This window comes from Bombus fervidus, chromosome 14 (genome assembly GCF_041682495.2).
Source record: "Bombus fervidus isolate BK054 chromosome 14, iyBomFerv1, whole genome shotgun sequence".
NCBI lineage: Eukaryota > Metazoa > Arthropoda > Insecta > Hymenoptera > Apidae > Bombus > Bombus fervidus.
The window spans coordinates 10,476,113-10,495,943 of NC_091530.1; the positions used below are offsets into that span (position 1 = coordinate 10,476,113).

Here is a 19,831-nt window from a genome sequence, read left to right on the forward strand (position 1 = left end):
AACATTTCTATATTACTTTTAATTGAATATGTATGCGCACATCATTTTCTTTACATTGATTATATTTATAAGGATCAATTTTCAATAATTTATCTTTCGTGAATGAGATAAACAAGTAGTAGTCGTTTTGCTATTAACAAAATTTGATAAAATTCAAAATAGAAAGTTGAAGCGTGTCATTAATAGCATTATTCGTACCCTTTAACACGTTTTCATTTAACTATATCGGACTATGTTAGAAGCATTAGATTTATAAGATTTTACAATTATTTACTGAATATAAATATTCTTTCCACCTGCATCCAGGAAGACTTTCGTTTAAAACACACAAAACAGTAAATAGAGAGAGGAAAACATAAATTTACGTAGTTTAAACCAATCATAATTAACTCCAAGCTCATCAACTCTTACTTCCAACCCCTATCAAACACTACCCCGTTTCATTCACAAGAATGTCTGCCGTCGCTCCTCGAAACGCAACAATCCAACTTGGTCGTGCTTTCACTCGTTTCATTGCCACGACAATGGTAGAAGGTTGCGTTCAATTACGAGATCGGCATCTGTCGATTTCGATCGGTTCCTGCCTTATCTCCGACTACGAAGCATCCCCCGCGAAATCGCCGGGGAACAGATGTTCGATGAATCGGACTCGCGTACACACGGCGGCCTTCCCCCGGTTCGCTTCGAGGTTTACACAGATTTGTTTGACATCCCGACCGTCTCCATTGTACCCATTGTTTCCCACTTCATAGCAGATTACGTAATTTTGAATTTTTCCACGGCGAGTCAAAGAAAAGACGGGATTCGGCCTCGGGACACAATCGACCGTGAAATTATGATCGTGAATGCCGACGAGGGTGAACGAATTATTCGGTGCACTAAATTTTCATTCGACTGTCAGGCTGGACAATGAACGGTTTACGCGAGGATCGATGATACCGAATATTTTAAGTTGGACGAATTTATCGAGATTCTTAGAATGATCCTTTCAAATTCTATTCTTTTGGAGTTTGTTTAGAGTTTGAAGTATGATCGTGATGGTAGAATATGCTTGAAAATTATTGCGGAAGGGGTAATGTGTTGAGTAATAAGAATTACATGTTGATTATAAATAGTTTGTGGAATTTAGATAATGAGAAAGCATGCGAGTTTTGTATTTAATTTAGGACAGTTTTTAAATTTTGAAATATAAAAGTTAAGAAAGAGGATACGCTATAAAAATTGTTAAGCGTTGATAGGTTTGTGGTTGGTAATAAGTGCGTTTAAAATTTCATCTATATAAATGTGATGAAGAGGAAATGTTCACGGTATCACTGGTTCTAACTCTTGATATAGTGTTTTACATGATTAATCAATTTTTACACTCGTTACATTTTACACATAAAATATAATAATTGTATTAAAAGAATTAACCACCAGTATCGTTACAATCAATCCCACTTAATTTACTAATTATGCTAATTTACTTTTATCTCCAACTTATCTGCCAGTCTACCCAGCCGTGTTTCCATACCTCCTTCCATTTCACCAGATACAATTACGCGATCCATGCGATTTCATCCGATCGCTTACCTCGTTATTCATATCGAAGACAAAGGAAATAATAGAAGTATCAGAAAATAATACTTCCACGAGGAAAGTGACTAGATATGGTGCCAATGGCTCGGACTAGAATGTCAAGCACGTTGTAGTTGTTTCTAGAAATGTATCTTTGGTATTCGTTGATAACAGATACCGATGACCATGAAGGGATGAACTTCACTGGCTCTAAAAGCGGGCAACGTGTGAACCATTAGCGAGATGCTGGAGAAAATGGCATGAAGGAAACGAGGGTCGGTCGAACCTCTAAAAAATCGCCATTATAAGACTTCCGACCACGGAACCCGAGGGCATCGCCGGCAACAATACGGCTGAAACGCGAGCCGAAAAGATAAGAATATCAAAGCCCTAACAGACGAAACTGTTCTTTTTTCTATTGTAGCCCGCCGCAACACACCAGAGAATTGCGAGATTTTTACTTCGAGAATCGATTCCGTACTTGTCTTTTGGCCATCGTAATTGCATTGTTTCCTCGCTATCAGACTCAAGCGTTTTCAGTCGGATAATTGCGTGCGATTGTGAAGCTTCTTTTTATTGCTCCGTGTTGTATTTCTTCTATTTTCTCGTGTAAATTAAGAAGATATTGTTTATATTCTAAGATGTTTTCCGTTTTATTTTTTATTTTTTAAGTTGAATTAAGAAGGATTTTGATATTTGACAAAGCGATAGATTCGCGAGAAATTGGTAGGAATTCTATGTTTCACAAGTTTGTGTTTTTATAATCGGATACCACGAAGAAAATTTAAACTATAAATCTATTATAGTTTTAGAGTAATATGACTAATTACGTACTAACTATGCGAAAAGATTTTTATTTAGAATCCAGCGAAATCTCTTTTCCCCGCTTACGAATTGTAATTCTTTTCGTATTTCAATTTTTTGAGATTTTTATATTCATGTTTTCTACACTTAGATTTTATATATTAGTCAAAAATATTATCTCACCAGCTCGGAGCGCATCCATGGGCACACTAGGATACGGAATACTGTAAGGATAACCTTCCTTTCGTAAGGTTTTCGGCTTTCTTCTAGGTCTGTACTTGTAATCGGGGTGTTCCTTCATGTGCTGTGCTCGTAACCTTTTCGCCTGATCGATAAAGGGTCGTTTCTCGTCCTCAGTTAGGAGTTTCCATTCGGCACCTGAAACAATATAACATCTCGATAATTAGAATCGGTGAATTAACGAGTCTCAACGTCTGTTTCAAGTGCCTATAGTTGAAGAAGTTCTATCGAATACGATGGAAAAATAACTAGAGCATAGGGAAAAAAGTTTAAACAATCGAAATACGCTTGTTGAAATGAGACCTTCGCGAGAAAATTTCCTTTTGAAAAGTTCCCTAATAACATTGTAATCAATTTTCAAGTTCAAATATTTTTTAGATTTTTAAAAACTTATTGAAGTACGAACATCGCGAAATGAATTTAATGAGTTTTGCGATCTTTTTACGCGATATTTCTCGCGCGTCAAACAATCGAGAAGAAACTAATAATTCCAGCAATTACATTCGACGTTACGAAAAATAATTATCGCCTACGTCATTGGAAAATATTGTTCCAAGAAGACCTATCTTTCGTCCGATCGTAAATGTCAATAAACATTAATTTTTCCATATCTCGTCCATAGGGAAACCAAACAATGATTCATAGTAAAATTCCTCTCTGCTACCTTAGAAGTCACATCATCGACAATTTTGTACAAAAATTCTAAAAAAAATAAAAACTGGATTACAAAATAAATGAAAACGAACGTATAATTCAGCGAACATTTCACTTGGAAATTGAATCGTGTCTAATCGATGTTTGATACGGTAAAACTGGGTATATATTTACACTTTCACTAACAAAGAGTTTAAACAAAAATCTGCAAGATAAATACGAGGATATTTTTCATTCTTGCAAATGACATACTTTTACTAACATACTTTAGATTGCGAATAACATACTTCTGCATTTTAAGATTTCCAGAATAATATATGTACTTATAATTATGTGAGAAGTAGTAAATATTTACAATCAATTTTACGCTACTCAATTTTTCTACAACCACGTATGCTAGAACCAGCGAAAATGTATTTAATTGTAAATTGATACGAAGCGTGACATTTTTATTAAATAAAAAGGTGCGTTATATTTATGAATTTATACTTGACGTTTTCGTACTTCATGTTAGGCAGTTACCATTGTGGAAGTAAATCAATTCCCTACAATTCGTAAATTAAATCTAGACGTTCCAATTATGATATGATATATTCCGAAGTGGAATATTAACTTTAAAAGTTTTCTGTGGAAAATAAAATACAAATTTAAGTAATAAATCTGTCAGGAATAATTCGAAAGAAGGGAGTCTGTATCGTGGCTGGTTCTCTCTCGCGAATGCTTGTTTGCGGTTCGTATAAAGCAGTTTGTAAACGAACGATAGGCACTTGGATAACGCGTCCGATCAATGAGTATAAAAGGTATTTGGACGCTGTGTTTACCCGATGAAACGGTCGTGTTGTGTGTCACCAGCGGCAGAACCCAACCGTTATGGCTGAATTATCGACGAGCTCGTAATCGCGTCTCATTTAAATTCATCTCGTTCGCGATTGTTTGTGTGGAAAATTGCGTATTCATTTTTTCCAATACAATTTTTCTATTTTTCTCTCTTTTTTTTTCCTCCTTCTGTTTATTGTGGTATATTTTTTCATGATCTGTTTCCTTTTTAAACGATAATAGAAGGAAAGCGTTCTGATATAGTTAAAAATGATTATTCAGAAATTAGTTTCAAAATGGCTCATTTGACATATTTCGCGTTGTAGTTAAGAACGAACATGACGGATGAAAGGACAAGCCTATTCGTGATTAAATAATGGACATAGACCGTATCTTTTTTTATCGCAAATTTTTTCAAACGTCGAAGTCACGCAATGGTAGCGATAGTAGTTTTGAATGAAAGATTAGAAATAAAGAAACTTAATTTATCATAGCCTTTTGCGAAACTACGAACAGATTCATTGAAGCATGAACTTGCATGTTTCCAACATTGAAATATCATGTATTTCTTATGTCAGTACCCGGTCGGTCTGTAAATATCATTTAATTAACTGGACTTCGACACGAAATGTCGCTCCGTGAGACATTTTCGAACAACATCAGGAGAAATTCGAGAAACTTGTTTCTTATAAGCCTTGTTCGTTATATTTATCTTTCTATTCACTTTTCATATATCTACCGTATTTACCTTGTCAGAGCGGAGCATAACAAACACAGTGACAAATCTTCAAATATAATACTGTACAAATTTCAAACTTTCTGTTCTGTTATAAAGAGCACAATTTTAAAGAGTACGAAAAGTATGTATTTTTCGTATCCAACGTTGGAAATACCAAAGATCATAATGATCAAGAAATAATTATTTTGCAAGTTGTTCGTGCCAAATCTCTCGTCATATTATTAAACCCTGGTTTACTCGACATAAATTCACTTTCGTTCCGTAAAAACTCGACTCTACGCCATTTCCTGTTCCCATTCGCTTGTCGTTTCTATCAAAAGTACCCGACACTGTCGGGGGCGTGAAACAACGGCGTTGGCGCGTTTGAAACGGGTGATTTTCGCGTTTGGACTGTTTTACGTGCTCGCGGGGAGAACGATGGCAAAGAACAGGCAGTCGTTTGCCCGAAACAACCGATGTTTTCGCGGTGAAACGATTCCAGCAGCCGCCATCTCCGTCCTGTCGCCCTCTGTTTGGCGCTTTGGTTGTTCCTTCGGCGGTAGCGAGCCGATTGTTTCGCCGAGAATTAATTACCACTTGTTGTCGGGGTGCTGGCTGCTGCTGTGTAGACAAAGCGCGAAGCCCCGGCGTGGCGCGGCGCGACGTTCTGGCAAACGGAGGTAAAATGCTCAAACGAGAAAACGACGCACGGCGTCGCGCGAGGTTTGCACTCCGCGGTTCCACCAGCGAAACAAAGGCTGCCAGTATCGTGACGATAATGGCCGCCGATGTTGAGACGGTCGCCGTCTTTCCACGTCGATCTTCTACGATGTTGTTAGGTTGCACGAAGATCGAGCGATGTTTCATTTCGTTTGAAGTGATTTGACTTCTAGGATTGGCTTAGATTTTAACGCGATTAGGTAATCATTATTAAGACTTTAATGAAATCATTGTGGAAATTAATGGTTTGTAACATTAAAATCGTAGGATATAGAGTAAAATAACAGATGTGCGAATGAAAGTATTTGGCCTAATCTGATAATCACTAACATAGGTATTTGGGATTTATTTACGTAATGAGCGATGGATAAACGAATAAAGAATATTCATTTTAAGTTTCGCTTCTTAGTTTCAAACTCCAACTTTCTATAATAAGCTGCAGCAATGAAAATGAAATGCTAATTCAGTAAGATTATTGTACACCAATTAATCCCATATCGAGTCTCTGTTATGAAATTAGATAAAAGATTCTGAAGATTAGAGTAATTTCTAAATACCAAATTTCCAGAACTCCACGATATATAGTAAATTTTATCACAACCTAGATATTGTTGTCCTAAATCGTTCCTAGCGTACATGATCGAAGGAAAGAACGAAATCTTCCAAATCACCTGCTCCTTTCTCAAAGCATTCAAACGACATGTAATCGACGAAAGACAACGGTATGAAAAACGTAAATCTGAAAGTAGAAGAAGAAGGCAAAGAAGAAACGGGGCCAAGGAGAGAGGCTCGGTGAGTTCCGACAGCAATATCAAGAACGAGCACATTCCGGCCGGGCATACAACGAATCGCTCAAGGGGGATGAAAGTTCTCGATACAGAGACGAGATACACTGGCGGAAATTCGAGGCGCACCGGAGCAGATACGGTAGCGAAGAGAGGATGGGATTCACGTTGCCCGATGGATCTTTTACTCTCCTCGTTATTGTTGCTGACAGCAGGCAACGACAATGGAAAGAGTTGCTTGTTGTATAGCGGAGCACACGATGGAAGAAAGATAGACAGAGCGAAAGAGAGTGAGAGCAGGCTAAACAATACAGACACGTGGTGGTTCACAATGAACCTTCGAGGAACAGTTGCGAGAAAGAGAGAAACGGAACGGGGAATACGAGATTTTTGTCTTCCGGCACAATGTGCAGCGCTGATAACGCATTCGAGCCGAGCTCGACTGGTGTCGAGCCATTCTTAATCCTTGTTCCATAGCCCGTTCCCAGAATGCGTTCAGGGAACGGGAAAGGAAATATAGTGTTTCGAAATAATAGTTCAATGGACCGCTGTTTGGCTCTCCGTTTCCAGCTTATTGAAATATTGCTCGTAAGAATGCTACACGATTTCGATGTACCTCTTTCAGGATTGTTGAATACTTTCTTTCGAACATTTGAATTGTATAACCTTAAGACACCTATCTATAAGTATTTTAGTCGATTCTTACGGATTTTTCTATGCGTTCTTTTTCTTTAAATTATGCCAAACCTGGAACATTCCAATGTAACGTAATTTAGAAACAAATAGCATATATTTCCTCACGCAGTAAAAATTAGCAGCCACTAACGATACTGGAAACAAAAAGCCAACCACGACACCTAATCTTTCTCGGAACCTTACAGGAAAAAGAAGAATCTTCCAATGATATCCGACCGATGTTTAAATACGTCCAATAACAAGTGCACCATCAGAAAAGAATGGTTTCTTCCAGCGACGCTATTTACATTATAGCTCATATCAATCGATACACGTTTGCCCGGTCTGAAAGGCAGGTGGCACGGACGAACAAGGTGGAAGGGTAGGCGAAGGACAGGGGTGGCGAACGGACTGTGCTTGGGGGTGGGTCGGCGTATTTGTTTAGAACAAAGGGTTCCCGGCACCCGTTGGTATTAGTAGGTAGGTATTCTCGGCCACCACTCCTTCCACCTCTTTCCGTGCTTTCGGAGAGGGCCACGGCGAACCAGAGAACACCGACTACTGGTTCTCGTCCTTTTCGTCGTCGTCGACGACGACGTCGACGACGATGAAGACCGGGTTTAAAGCACAATGGCGCCTGCTTTTCAGTCCTTTCGCTGGTGAACAATACCGTTTATTTAACATCGTTTAAAAGTACAAAGCCTGTTAATTAATGGACGGGGTCGAAGAAGAGAGACGTGGAAGCCAAGGGAAGAGGAACTCGAACGTAGGAGGGCGAGGGGAGGACATCCATGGCGACGGGGAGCCATTGCTAGAGCGGCTTTTACCACACCAACGTCGCGCTATTGCCTCGGCATTGCTATTTCTGAAGGCAGCTGCTATTAGTCCAGCGAGAGCTACCAAGGCACAGCTTCTCCGCTTCCTTCTCTTCTTCTTTCTTTCTTTCTCTTTCTTTTCTTCCTTTTTTCCCTCCCTCACCTTTCTTTCATTCTTCTTTTGCTCATCTTCATTGTCATGGGCAAAACTAGGCTACTACCGCTGCTACTACCACGCTTTCTCTCTCCTCCACTTTCGTTCAGTGTCTTCTTTCTACCGATTCTTTTCCTGTTTCTTCCTTTTCTGTACTCTTTTTTCTCTTTCTCCTTTCTTCTTTTTGTTCCTCTACCCTTGTTCTCTCGCGAGTCTTCGTTGTGCAATGAACAGAGGGTGCTGTGTGCGCGAGCGCGAATACTGTTTGGCCTTTCCGTGTTCATTGGTGAATCGGCCGAAGAACAGCGGTTTTTTAGTTAATTAATTACTCCGTTAAAAGGCAGCTTCGTTCTTCTTGCTCGTTTCTTGGCTGGGTTACGATATTCTAGAACTTATCCGTTGTAATGGCAGCGGTATTGTTAAAATTGCTTTATTATCGTGTTTTATCCTGGCGAATGTTTGCATTTCTTGTGAATTGTAAATAGAAAATGTAAAGTAGGCACTGTGAATGTTTCAACGTTTGAAATAACGTATTGTGTGATTATTTGGAAGTTTCTTACGGAGATCTCGTGTCGTGACGTCGCTCCGTTAGTTCCGTGTATCGGGCTAAAATGTAGATAGTAATTTACATTTTGTTCTATTTGACAAACGTAAGTAATTGAAGAAGCTTTTGCACGAAACGTGAATTTTTATGTGAAAAAGCTTCGAGGGAGGCGTAATTTCTTAGAGGGTACCAAACGAACAAATTCTATGTTTGAAAGACTAATTTCTTTAGTAAAATTTCTACAAGAGAATTTTATTCATACACGTCTTTCAAGGAACACACGAGCCAAGGAAGAAAAAACGTTTCGAAAGAGAAAATGCTACACAGAGGAACACGGTTCTTTCGTTCTCGATCTAAATGTCGCGAATCTTTTCGCAAAAGACAGTGACCTCTTAAAAGAATATTTCTCACGAGTAGTTCCTCCAACGAGTGAAAAAACAGGGGGTGCAAAGCTCGTTGGCAGAGCAGTTGCTGCATTGTCGATCGATCCACAGACCCATTCTACGTAGGAGCCTGTTCCCGACGATGAAACGTGGAAATTGGAAAACGTTTCCTGCATTTCCTGTCTGCGCGGAGACGCGACGTCGCGCCTAGGAGAAACAAACTTATTTCACGATAAAAAATATCGAGACACGAACGTGCGGTAATTTTCTGGAACCGAACGTTTCTTACAATCGAAACGATATTTCGAAAAATTTGTATATCTTCAGTGAAATCTTGCAACGTCTTACTTGAAGAAAAATAAGCTTATTATGCAGTGTACAAAAACGTTTGTGGGCGATTGCAAATATAATGCGTATCTTGTTAACATTGTTTAAACGCTTTATGGTTAATTCAATACTTTACATCATTACTGCAATAAAAGTATGTAAATATAAATTTGACGAATAACGATTCTTTCTCTAATTTAAACACCTTAATTCCGCCAATATTGGCCTCCATTAACGTCTGTTGACAATTAACGTGTTAATGGTATCCAACAATACAGCTGTAAAATCGACCAATTATACAAATAAAAAAGAAAAAAAAAACAAAACAAATATAGAAAACGCTATTTGTATTTAGCAACCTTGTTCTTTATTTCAACGATTATCTTCTGCTCTCCCTGTTTCGAAGTCAAAGTAATTTATGCGTGATCCACGTCAGAAATGTTGCACCGTATAAATTAACGCCTGGAGCAACGTTATCTCGATGATAGGTCCACGTGGTCGTCGACGAGAAACAATGGTCTGTTTATCGACCTTAACGATCTATTATTCGACGTGGAAGACTGCTGGACGTATTAATGAGCCGTACACATTGTAGATTAATAGGCCACGTTATTATGCGTGCAACAAGGCGCTTCTTTTTCGTCGTACAAAGAATCTAATTCCAACAAATTGCCCATCTTCCGTTGGCAAATATGCGACTCTGGACGTGTGACGCGCGAACGGTATTGTGCGAAGCAAACGTTGCGTATTTTACGAGAGAAAAATTCAGATTATAGCTGTGCCAGGTGGTGTGATTTCTTATTTGAAAGGGAAATTCCAGGTGTAACGAGATTTAATTGATCACTGGGATTTTCATGGCGCGAGTAGCGTAATCACATTATTTTCCTCGACAGTGCAACTTTATGAAAAATCTTTTTATTACGCGAATTACGATATTCTTTTTTTACTGTAGAATTTACTTGACTAATACACGTGTATAATTCATGTATGTATATTATCGCATATATCTTGACGTGGTTTTACATTGGAAATTTTCAAAGATCGACTTAGTAATAGCATATGTTCTTATCTTGTAATATTCTTCATCTTGTGGAAATTTCACTCTTCCGTCGATTTTTCTTTTATAACGTGTCTCTTTTCATTATTCCCGCTGATCATGCATACAACTTTCTTAAGTTTCACTGCATTAACCCCGTTTAGCGTTTCTATTCCTTCTTTGATATGCTTGTGTTGCATTTTTATCGTTGTAGCTTCTGGTCTGGTCCGTTTACACGCCTCTTTCCTTTATCAATGCAATTCTTTCCTCTGGTGTCGCTAGAAATGGTTCCTTTAACGTTCGAATTCCTCATTTGAGATTTTGCACTTTCCCTTTTTCTTTAATATCTTTATTTATCTTTAGTTATTCTTTCTTTCACTGTAAGTAGATTCCTAGTCTACGTAAAATCAAATTTTAACTGAATTTCAAACAAATTTCCGAGTCTACAAATTACCTATCAAATCTGCCACTATCTGAATTTCACATCGACGTACAACTCGTCCACAAAATTTCTCGCTGCTAAGAAGAAGATTCTTGTCGGACGCGGAAGATCCACGCGAAATCGCGGAGATGCGTATATTCGGTTTGAGTAGCGACAGAGAGAGAGAGAGAGAGAGAGAGAGAGAGAGAGAGAGAGAGAGAGAGAGAGAGAGAGAGAGAGAGAGAGAGAGAGAGAGAGAGAGAGAGAGAGAGAGAGAGAGTAGAAGTCGAGCTTTCAGCCTCGAGAGCTTTAAGCTTGCTTGGGGACGATCATTTTTAATCACGCGGAGACGGAGGGCTAGATAGAGGGAGGAAAGAACGGGAGAGTAGCGGCGCGTGTACCTGTGTGCAGGCGTTTTGTGCTCCCTCCTTTGTCGCAAGGGCGGCATTGTTCTCACGATTCTATAGGATCGCAGTGTCGGGGTCCTCCGCGAATTGTTTTCTTCGCGAATCCTGTACAAGCTTTCTCTCTATCTCTGTGTATGTCCTAGACACGATTACGTCCACTTTCCTGGGGATTACGGTGCCTCGCCTTTGAGAAATAGAGTTTTCGTGGCCCTTTCGTTATACACGCGTATCTCTCTCGAAGGTCTTGTAAATTTTCGTGTAAGAGAGAATTGTAGGTAGATACAGGAAGTTTGTGTCGTATGTCTGTTATATTGTTCGTAGTCAAAACGAGTAGGAATTATGTAACAGAATAGTTGACGCAAAGTAGAATTTAACTCCTTGTTTCCTGATTTCTTTTAGCAATTGAAGTAAACGTTAATACGGTGTTAAGTGAGCATTATCGAAATAATATCGAACATCTCCAAAAGGAAATTAGAATAGAACTAATATAGAGCTATTTGTGAAAACCTTATGACAGAAACATCAAGAGATTCTCAATTTCTTTTCAAACTCTGTTCATTATCGCGCGTGGATTTCATCCCCCAAACCAAACCTCAATTTTTCTCCAATTACCATCCACATTGCGAAGATAAAACGAGAAAAAAAAATATGAAACAAAGTAAAGAAGCCCCTATTTTCCCCGTTTAACCAGATAAGCCGCAAAATGCCGAAGCAATTTGAGCTCGTCAGTGGATTCCTCGGCGGCGAAGGGTAAGGGATCGGCGCTCGCCGGAGGGAAGCGTAGAAAACGCTCGTTCCACGGCCTTCAAGGGTTAAATAGGGTTGTCCTTCGCCAAGCGCGGGAGAGGATGAATATTCCTCCTCTCTGACTGTCCCTCTCTTCTGCTTGGCTCGCTTCAACGTCGATGAGTGCGCAAAACCAAGTCGTTTCTTTAACGCACGTCAAAGAACTCGAAGGACGAAGAGAAACGAGAAAAAGAGAGAGAAAGAGATAGAAAAGAATAAGAGAGCTAGATAGATAGCAAAAGAAAAAAATAGAGGCTACGGGAACCGGCAGAAATACTTCATTACGATGAAAGCTTTGCTCCTGCCTTCTCAAGTCTCCTCTTCCCAACCCCTTTCCTCGCCCTCTCTTTCTATCTTCACCGACCATGTGTTTCACAATCTCCCTGTTTTCGTGTTTGCACGTACCTACATCCACCACCTCTTTGTCAACTTTCCTTCTCGCCCCCTCTCCTTGTGTCCAACCTTCCTCTCACCCACCATTTCGTTCCTCCAAGTTCTTCGTCTTCGTTTTCGACGTGCACCGGCACGTGAAAATGCGTTTCGCGTATTGTGCGAGTTGCGTGGCGCGTTCTCGTCACGTTTTTATGCAACGACAATATGGACCGGGGTATTTTAGAGAAGAAGAGAAGAGGAACAGCCGGAGGAGACGAGAAGGGGAATTACGACGATCGATCCAGGCACGAGTGGAGACTCGCTCGGTGATCACCTCTGAGTAATTGAGTCTGCTACGAATGGGACGATCGCGTCCCGTGAATTACTTTACTCGTTCAGGATACGATACTGTAGACAGTTTCGTGGAATTTGTGTAATAGAATTTACATGATGATTGTTTTGTACTTTTCTCTCTGAAGAATTTACGTAAGAATTAAAATATCTTAAAATCGAATAACCAATATCCACTTTAATTTTCTTAATATTCTCTGTCATTAAATAAAACTCGAAACACTCGAGAAGTCGTCATCCCCTGTCGATATAATTTACGTGACAATAAAAAGATCTTGAAATTCAATATCCTAAAATAAAATATCCATTTTAATCTTCTTAATGCCATATTAGAACACCAAGTCTTTGAGAAACTTTTCATCGCCACTGCTTCTTGATGGTCCAAATTTCAAAAAAAAAACTTCAAAAAAATTTTTTAGTTCATTTAATCGATACAAAATATCCATTTCAATTTCCTTGACATCACACACTCCCTCCCTAATCAAAGCACGAAACCCTTAAGAAACTTTCCGTCGCCATCCCCAGTGGGTCTAATCGATTCTCATTCAATTAACATCCACCCTAACTCGCCTCTCAGGAAATACGATCGAAGAACCAACCCCTTCCACGCTATCCTTTTCTAACTTACTCGAACCAAAGTAGAATCTTCCAACGAATAGAAAAAGGACATGGTCCAAACAGACAGAGAAAAGATGGAAAAGTTTTGGTGGAGGAACAGCGGGTTACAGGAACGTCCAATAACCAGATTAGCTTCTCCCAGTTGGATTCACGTGTTCGATACAGGGCTCAATCTCACATCCGTCATAGTTTTCGCTGGAGAATCGCGAGTACGTGTCCGGTTGAACGGCTGGAAGATAAACGCGGACGTTCATCCGCTAATCGACGTCGTAAAACCGACGTTGTCTGTCGATGACGCTTCATCGAACGTCTACACGCCGCGCAGATGTGATCGTAATTGCGTGTACATCGCGCGAAACGTTTCGCGCGAGCATGAGAAAACGCGACAGCTTGTTCGTTACGTTAATCACGAACGTCGCGTTTCATTGGTTCTTCGCAGAGATGCGAATGGCGTTTCGTCGCGAGTCCTAGGATTTGATTAAATCCGTCCGCTTGGGGAATGTTGATAGTTTGAAGCTGCGTTTATGGGATGATTATTTGGTGTTTTAAATCTTGGTTTACTTTGGCCCTCTTCTTATTGAAATCGAATAAAAACTGTGGCGATACGGTTATGATAAATTGCGAGAAGTTGTTATTTTCTATTTAATTTTCTTTTTGCTGAAGCATATCGGAGTATAATAAAATATTAAATGGAATTGACCAATGTTTCGACGTTATACATTTTCTACATGTTTGCGTTTTTAACACTAAAACTACAACACCAGTCAAATTAATTGGTTTTACAATTTTATTTTAAAATTCCTACTTCATTGTATATTTTTTCCGCAATGATGTAATGACTTCCGCAATGATAACTAAAAGAATAATATAATGAATTTTATTTTGTTTATGTATTCAAACTCAAAATAATTTTGTATCAAGGCTACTTATGCCAATACTACTCAAAATGACTGATACTTGTCAAAGTGTAAAAGAGTCCTGGAATCTGTTTATCAAACCTCGATTAATCATTTTCCTCGTTTTGTACGTTTTTCAAATTTTTACTGCGTATCATTCGATATGATGATATCAGTTATCAGGAAAATTTCGGATCGATCGCTAGATCGCTAGATGCTAACGCTAGAAATACCACACCAATCAAGGTGACTATTTCTACAATTTTATAAATGTGCCAACTCTCGTTTAGAAATCATGGTCTCAGATGGATTAATAATACCAAAAATGTTCTACATAACATGCAATTCCTTTTATAAGAAAGTAATAAATCAATAAATATAAAAATATTCTATTATTACGTATTTTTTAAAGACCAGCCATTGTGACTGGTTTTGGTGAAAATAACAGTGTTAACTATCGGTAGTTCTAGTATTAAATTTCGACTTGGTTTACCATTTACGAATCATTATAGTTATTAAATATTATTAGATTCAAAAGATATTTACTAACAACGATCTAGAGGAAAGTGTATCGTATACTATTAAATGGTATCATTGCTGTTCTAACACATAGGTGCTCTGCATCTTTGTACATAAATTCATATTTGTATTTATAAGTTTCATCATTCCGAGTTTCAACGTTTACATATCACCGTGCTCAATTTTCTACAAAGAGCTGTCTCTCGGTATCCACATACATTTTTAAAAACGTCTTTCAAACAAATTTAATCTTTCCCAACTTATATTTGTAGCAACGGTTGCAAGTAATAAGACTCTTATTTTACAATCCACAAGAATATCGACGATAATCTAACGCAACGATAAAATCCCATATCGAATCTTTTTGCTGAGCAAGAAAGTTGATTTTTATCTCGAATCGAAATTTCCATTTAGAAGCTATTTCCAGGCGTTGGACGAGTACGCGCGTTTGCTCAGGCTTGGCAAACACCATCAACTTTTAGTTGGTTAACTGTTCAGTTGGTTCGAGAATAGAGAGAAAGAGAGAGAGAGAGAGAGAGAGAGAGAGAGCGCGCGCGTGCGTGTGTGTGTGTGTGTGTGTATGAAACCGCGTGTGCATTCAACTAGTTAGTTGGGCAACTAAAAAGTTTGCACTCCGTTGCAAGCCGCAGCCACCTAAACGGTTGGTCAACTGCGGCACAGCTTTCGCGTTCGAACGCGCTTATGGCAACGAGTAAATAACTGACCACTTCGCGCGTCTCCTCGTTGCATCCCTTATTTTTCGCTTTGTATTACACCAATCGATTTACTCAATTGCGGCGGAGAATAGAGTGTTTTGTAAATGGAAAATTTGCTTGTCACGCAATAAATAAACAATTTAAGTACAAATTACACTATTTTTATTGTAGTAGAGAATTTTGATAATTTAATAAATTCGAAACTTGGGCAAACGCTACATTATTAATTAGTAAATGATTCGATTAAACCTACCTGCATATAGAGAACCTTAAGAGAGTATCAAAGAACACACTATGAAATTTACGAGCGGAAAGAATTAATGTCTTCTCCGTTTCTTAAATCTGTCTACAGAATTAAAAGTATACCTAGATAAAATTGTAAAAACAGATTCCAAATTTCTGATCATCGAACAGTGAGAATTGCGTTTAACCTCGACCAAAAGTAGTCAAAAATTTAGCTGGGGAACAATCTCCTTCGCACCACGATCGAAATCCACTCATCCGCGACATACATTCGCGTCATGAACCGTCGAAATCGCTGCACCCCTGAGGCGTTAGCAAGTCAGCTCGCGAGTTAACATTTTCCCCGGAAACCGCGAGAAAGCTAGAGGAGGAAAGTGGATCACGGCAACATTCCACACGAGATTCCAGCGACCGAACCACAGCCTTTCCTCCCACGGAGTACATCGGTTCCTCGAATCTTTTGTCGACTTCTAGTACGGCATACGAAGAGAAGAAGGAGGAAAAGTGAATGGTACAGTGGAAAGAGGACAATCCGGGCCGAAGAAGGAGACGCAGGGTCGTGGAAACGGAGGTGGAAGGGTACAAGAGGGTGGTTGTAGAATGAAATTTGCAAATGCTCCGACAAGCCAGCTACGAAGAACTGGCGGGTGGAGGGGCGGTGAGTATGGGGTAGCAGAGAGTTGTATATCAAGTAGAAATGCGCGCGGTGCCAGGGATATGGCGGTAAAAGAGCGACGAAAAAGTGTCGCTTCGACAAAGGGTGTAAGCTGGAGAAGAGAAAAGGGGGGTGGGAGTGAGGGATGGAAGGAGAAAAAGAGAGAGGAGACTCGAAATGGTCGAGGAAGAGGATAAAGAGAGAGGTAGAGAAAACGGAGAGGGTGGAATCCCGCGGCAGAGGGAGGTGGTTCGAGCGTGCGCGCATCATTTTTGCCGAGGAGCAGGCACTTCCCTTATTCGTCGTCGCCGGGGGAACGTCGGAGAGAAACCGGGGGTAGAAGATCCAAGGCGAGGAAGAAAATGACGGATAAAGAAGCTTCGAGGGGTAGCTGCGGGAACAGGCTTTGTCGATTCCCGGGTATTTAACGGAAATACCAACCGGAATACCTTCGTCCCCGTTCGTCTTTATCTCCTTTTCTTTTCCCTCACGGCTTCGCCGCCCTCCATCCTCCGCTTATCCTTCTCTGTCCCTTTCTCGCGTTTTCTCTCTGTACCGTCAGCAACGAATAATTCAAGCGTGTGTCGAGACTCCGCCGAACCGACCGCGATCAACCGATTTTCAAAGGAACGAATGCTGAAGAAGATGTCGTTCTCGCGGCCTTGTATTTGGTGAAAACTGTAAATATGTATATGTGTGTGCATATATCCTGGAGAAATTACAATATAGTTTGATCGTTTAGACCTTATAATGCGAGTATGTTGCTTTAATAGACAGTTGTTTGGTTGTCTGATTTTTATTCAAGTTCTCTTTCGAAGTTTTTCTTTTTTTTTTCTTTTTTTTTCTTTTTTTTTTCTTGAGTAAAAGGAGTGGTAGTTTTTGAATGTCTTTTTACACAGTGGCACCTTCAGTTTCACTAATTACATTCGCGAGACAGAGGTAAGGGGTTCGTATACATATAGCAGTTGGTTTTCGCATAATGAGAATCATAATATATGCTTACGTCGATACGAATTTGTTTGCTCGAATTATTCCAGATCGAGAACGAGACACGATTATCCACGAAAATTTTCGTATATTTGATAAGCTATATTTTTAGTCTAACAGAACTTTGTTTGATCCCGTCGTGTGTTCTATAAACGATTCCACAAATCAGATGAAAACTGTCACAGACTTCACTGAATTTTCTAATTCATAAATTATCCATTTCTTTCAAAGTAAATATTCTTTAACTCGAAACGAATAATTTCCATCAATTAACCATTGCTTACATAATTCAAATCAAAGATACCAAATCTCTTATAAAATTGGCAAGTATCCTAACAGTCACTAACGGAAGTCTTAGAACGTAACGACTCGTAGAAAAAATTAGAATACAAAATTTGTGCACTCACCGAGCCTCTTGGATATCTCCGAGTTGTGCATCTTCGGGTTCTCCTGCGCGATCTTCCGTCGTTGTAATCGTGACCATACCATGAATGCGTTCATCGGCCTCTTAATGTGTTCCACCTGCGCCTTCTTCGCGGTCGGTCCAAGAGGGCTGCCGAGGCCAACCCCCATGGGGCCGACCCCCGCTCCACCGGGTGGCGACGTACCCGACATGCCCTGCATACCGCGCAGGGTCTCGGTGAACGAGCCGTCGCACATGTTGCCGCCGGCTCTGTAATTAAACGCAGCCACCAATTAGTAAGCCCAGCGACCACGTTAATAGGGGGACACGCCCACGCGAAAACAGCCACGACAACCAACAGTCCGACTGACCGACCAGACCTCCAGGAACTCCTCCACGTTTCTGTCTCCATGTACACACACACAAACACACACATACAACATTCATACAAGTGCGTGACACTGCGTGTCTATTGTCTCGAAAGGACCCGGACGTGCACCGTCGGAGACGAACCTTGGCTACTCTCGGTGATTTACGATCTGTGCGACGTTATTTTGGTCATTTAGAGTTTCTCACTGAGTTGTTTAGGACACATCTCTGGTGGAAAGATGGTTCCTAGAGATGGTTTGTTTGATGAGGATGGTTTATGGACAGTGATAGAGTTTCTAGGAATTTGGATTCAAGAGTAAATTTGTAGTGTTACAGGAAGGTTTCAAGTGATGAGTGATTAGGAGCAGTTTGGAAGATTTGTCGGGTGAAGTTGTATCTCTGGACGTTCGAATGAGCTTGGGAAATTCGTTAGACATCATGGAATTTACAGATTGCAGATTAGTTGAAGTTTGAAGTAAGTGATTTTGAAAAGGGTTAATGGAAGAAGCTGTTGTCCTGGATGTGTGAGTGTTTAACGTTAGTAAACAGTGATTTGAATGTTGTGGCGTTTATGAGATATTTATAAAGTCAGATGAAATTTGGTTTGAGAAGAAAATTGCTGATGTCTCGGTCAAAGTGGTTAGAAATTAGCGATGTTTATTAACGTATGAACAGAATAGAATAGAATAGAATGTATGAATTAGAGAGGTTTGAGAGAGTTGATGGGAGAAAGTGTTTCTTTAAAACATTTGATGTTATTGAATAACAGTAATTTGAGTGTTTCTTTTGAATGTTACAAAGTTTGCAATAAACTCGGTTGAAATTTGAAATAAATTGGTGGTATTTTTGGAACGAATGAAAGGGTTTGAAGTGGGACGTGGTTTAAAAGGACCGAAAACTTGTCCTTTTTGCTGTTCGGATAAATTTGAGGATTTCTTCTGAATACGTTTCATGTAGTTTGTGACGAGAGATTACTCAAAACTCGTTTTGAAGAAATGATTAAAAACGCGAGGTAGTTTTAAGCCGGTAAAGAAAGAAAACATAAATACTGCCTTTTTGCGCGTTAAATTAAATCTGAGTGCAACTTTCTAACGTTACGAAGTTTGTAAAATTATTTGAATAACACACGGCGTGTAATGTAATTTTGAACGATGAACATATCAGTCTTCTCTGATGCAATTTACTACCCTGTACTCATTCTTCCCTTTTTCTCTCTCTTTTTTATTATTTTTTTTTTTTTTTTTTTTTTTGTGCCGTTGGACATAAATTTCGAATTGTACGAGCTATCAGCGAAATTAGTATCGCCACGAGAGTAGCAAACAATCTTTCAAATGACTCACTGACAATTTTCTTTTTACCGACACTAAGGAGCCGCGAATCCTAACGTCGTAGCCTGTCAGAAGGAGATTAAACTCATTAAGAAAGTGCTGAATAACCTTCCAAATTGACAGACTCGTTACATCAATCATCGTTTCATTCATCCCGACGCAACAAGTTACTTGACCAAACTCACAAACATCCACCTTTCACAACCGGTCGCAAAACAAAAATTCCAAAAAGCAACAGTATGCAAAAGAAAAACAACGTTCCTTCGCATAAAAGGTTTAAGAAACAATAGAAATTATATGTATACCGAGGAGCTTCTTCGAAGAAGAACTTGTAAGATAAAATTACGACGAACTGAATGAATTGCGACGGAAGTTTTAGTACTAGATTTTAATATTAGTTACAATTGATCCGATAATTATAATTGCCCTAAAAGAGTTTCCATGCAGGAAGTATCTTAATTAATGAACATCTGAATAATAATTACGTCCATATCAAATCAAAGTTATTAAAAGTAATCACAAGTATCGTCAA

The 19,831-nt window shown here is 39.4% G+C and overlaps 1 protein-coding gene across 2 annotated transcripts in view; it reads right to left on the minus strand.

Annotated features, from left to right (window-relative positions):
- LOC139994336 (uncharacterized) overlaps positions 1-19,831 on the minus strand; it is a 138,832-nt gene that overhangs the window by 13,350 nt on the left and 105,651 nt on the right. For both annotated transcript variants that reach the window (XM_072016873.2, XM_072016874.2), the window contains 2 exons: positions 17,607-17,872; positions 2,545-2,739 (listed from right to left, as the gene is read on the minus strand). In XM_072016873.2, coding sequence (XP_071872974.1) covers positions 2,545-2,739; positions 17,607-17,872 — 461 coding nt within the window. The remainder of the gene's footprint in view (positions 1-2,544; positions 2,740-17,606; positions 17,873-19,831) is intronic.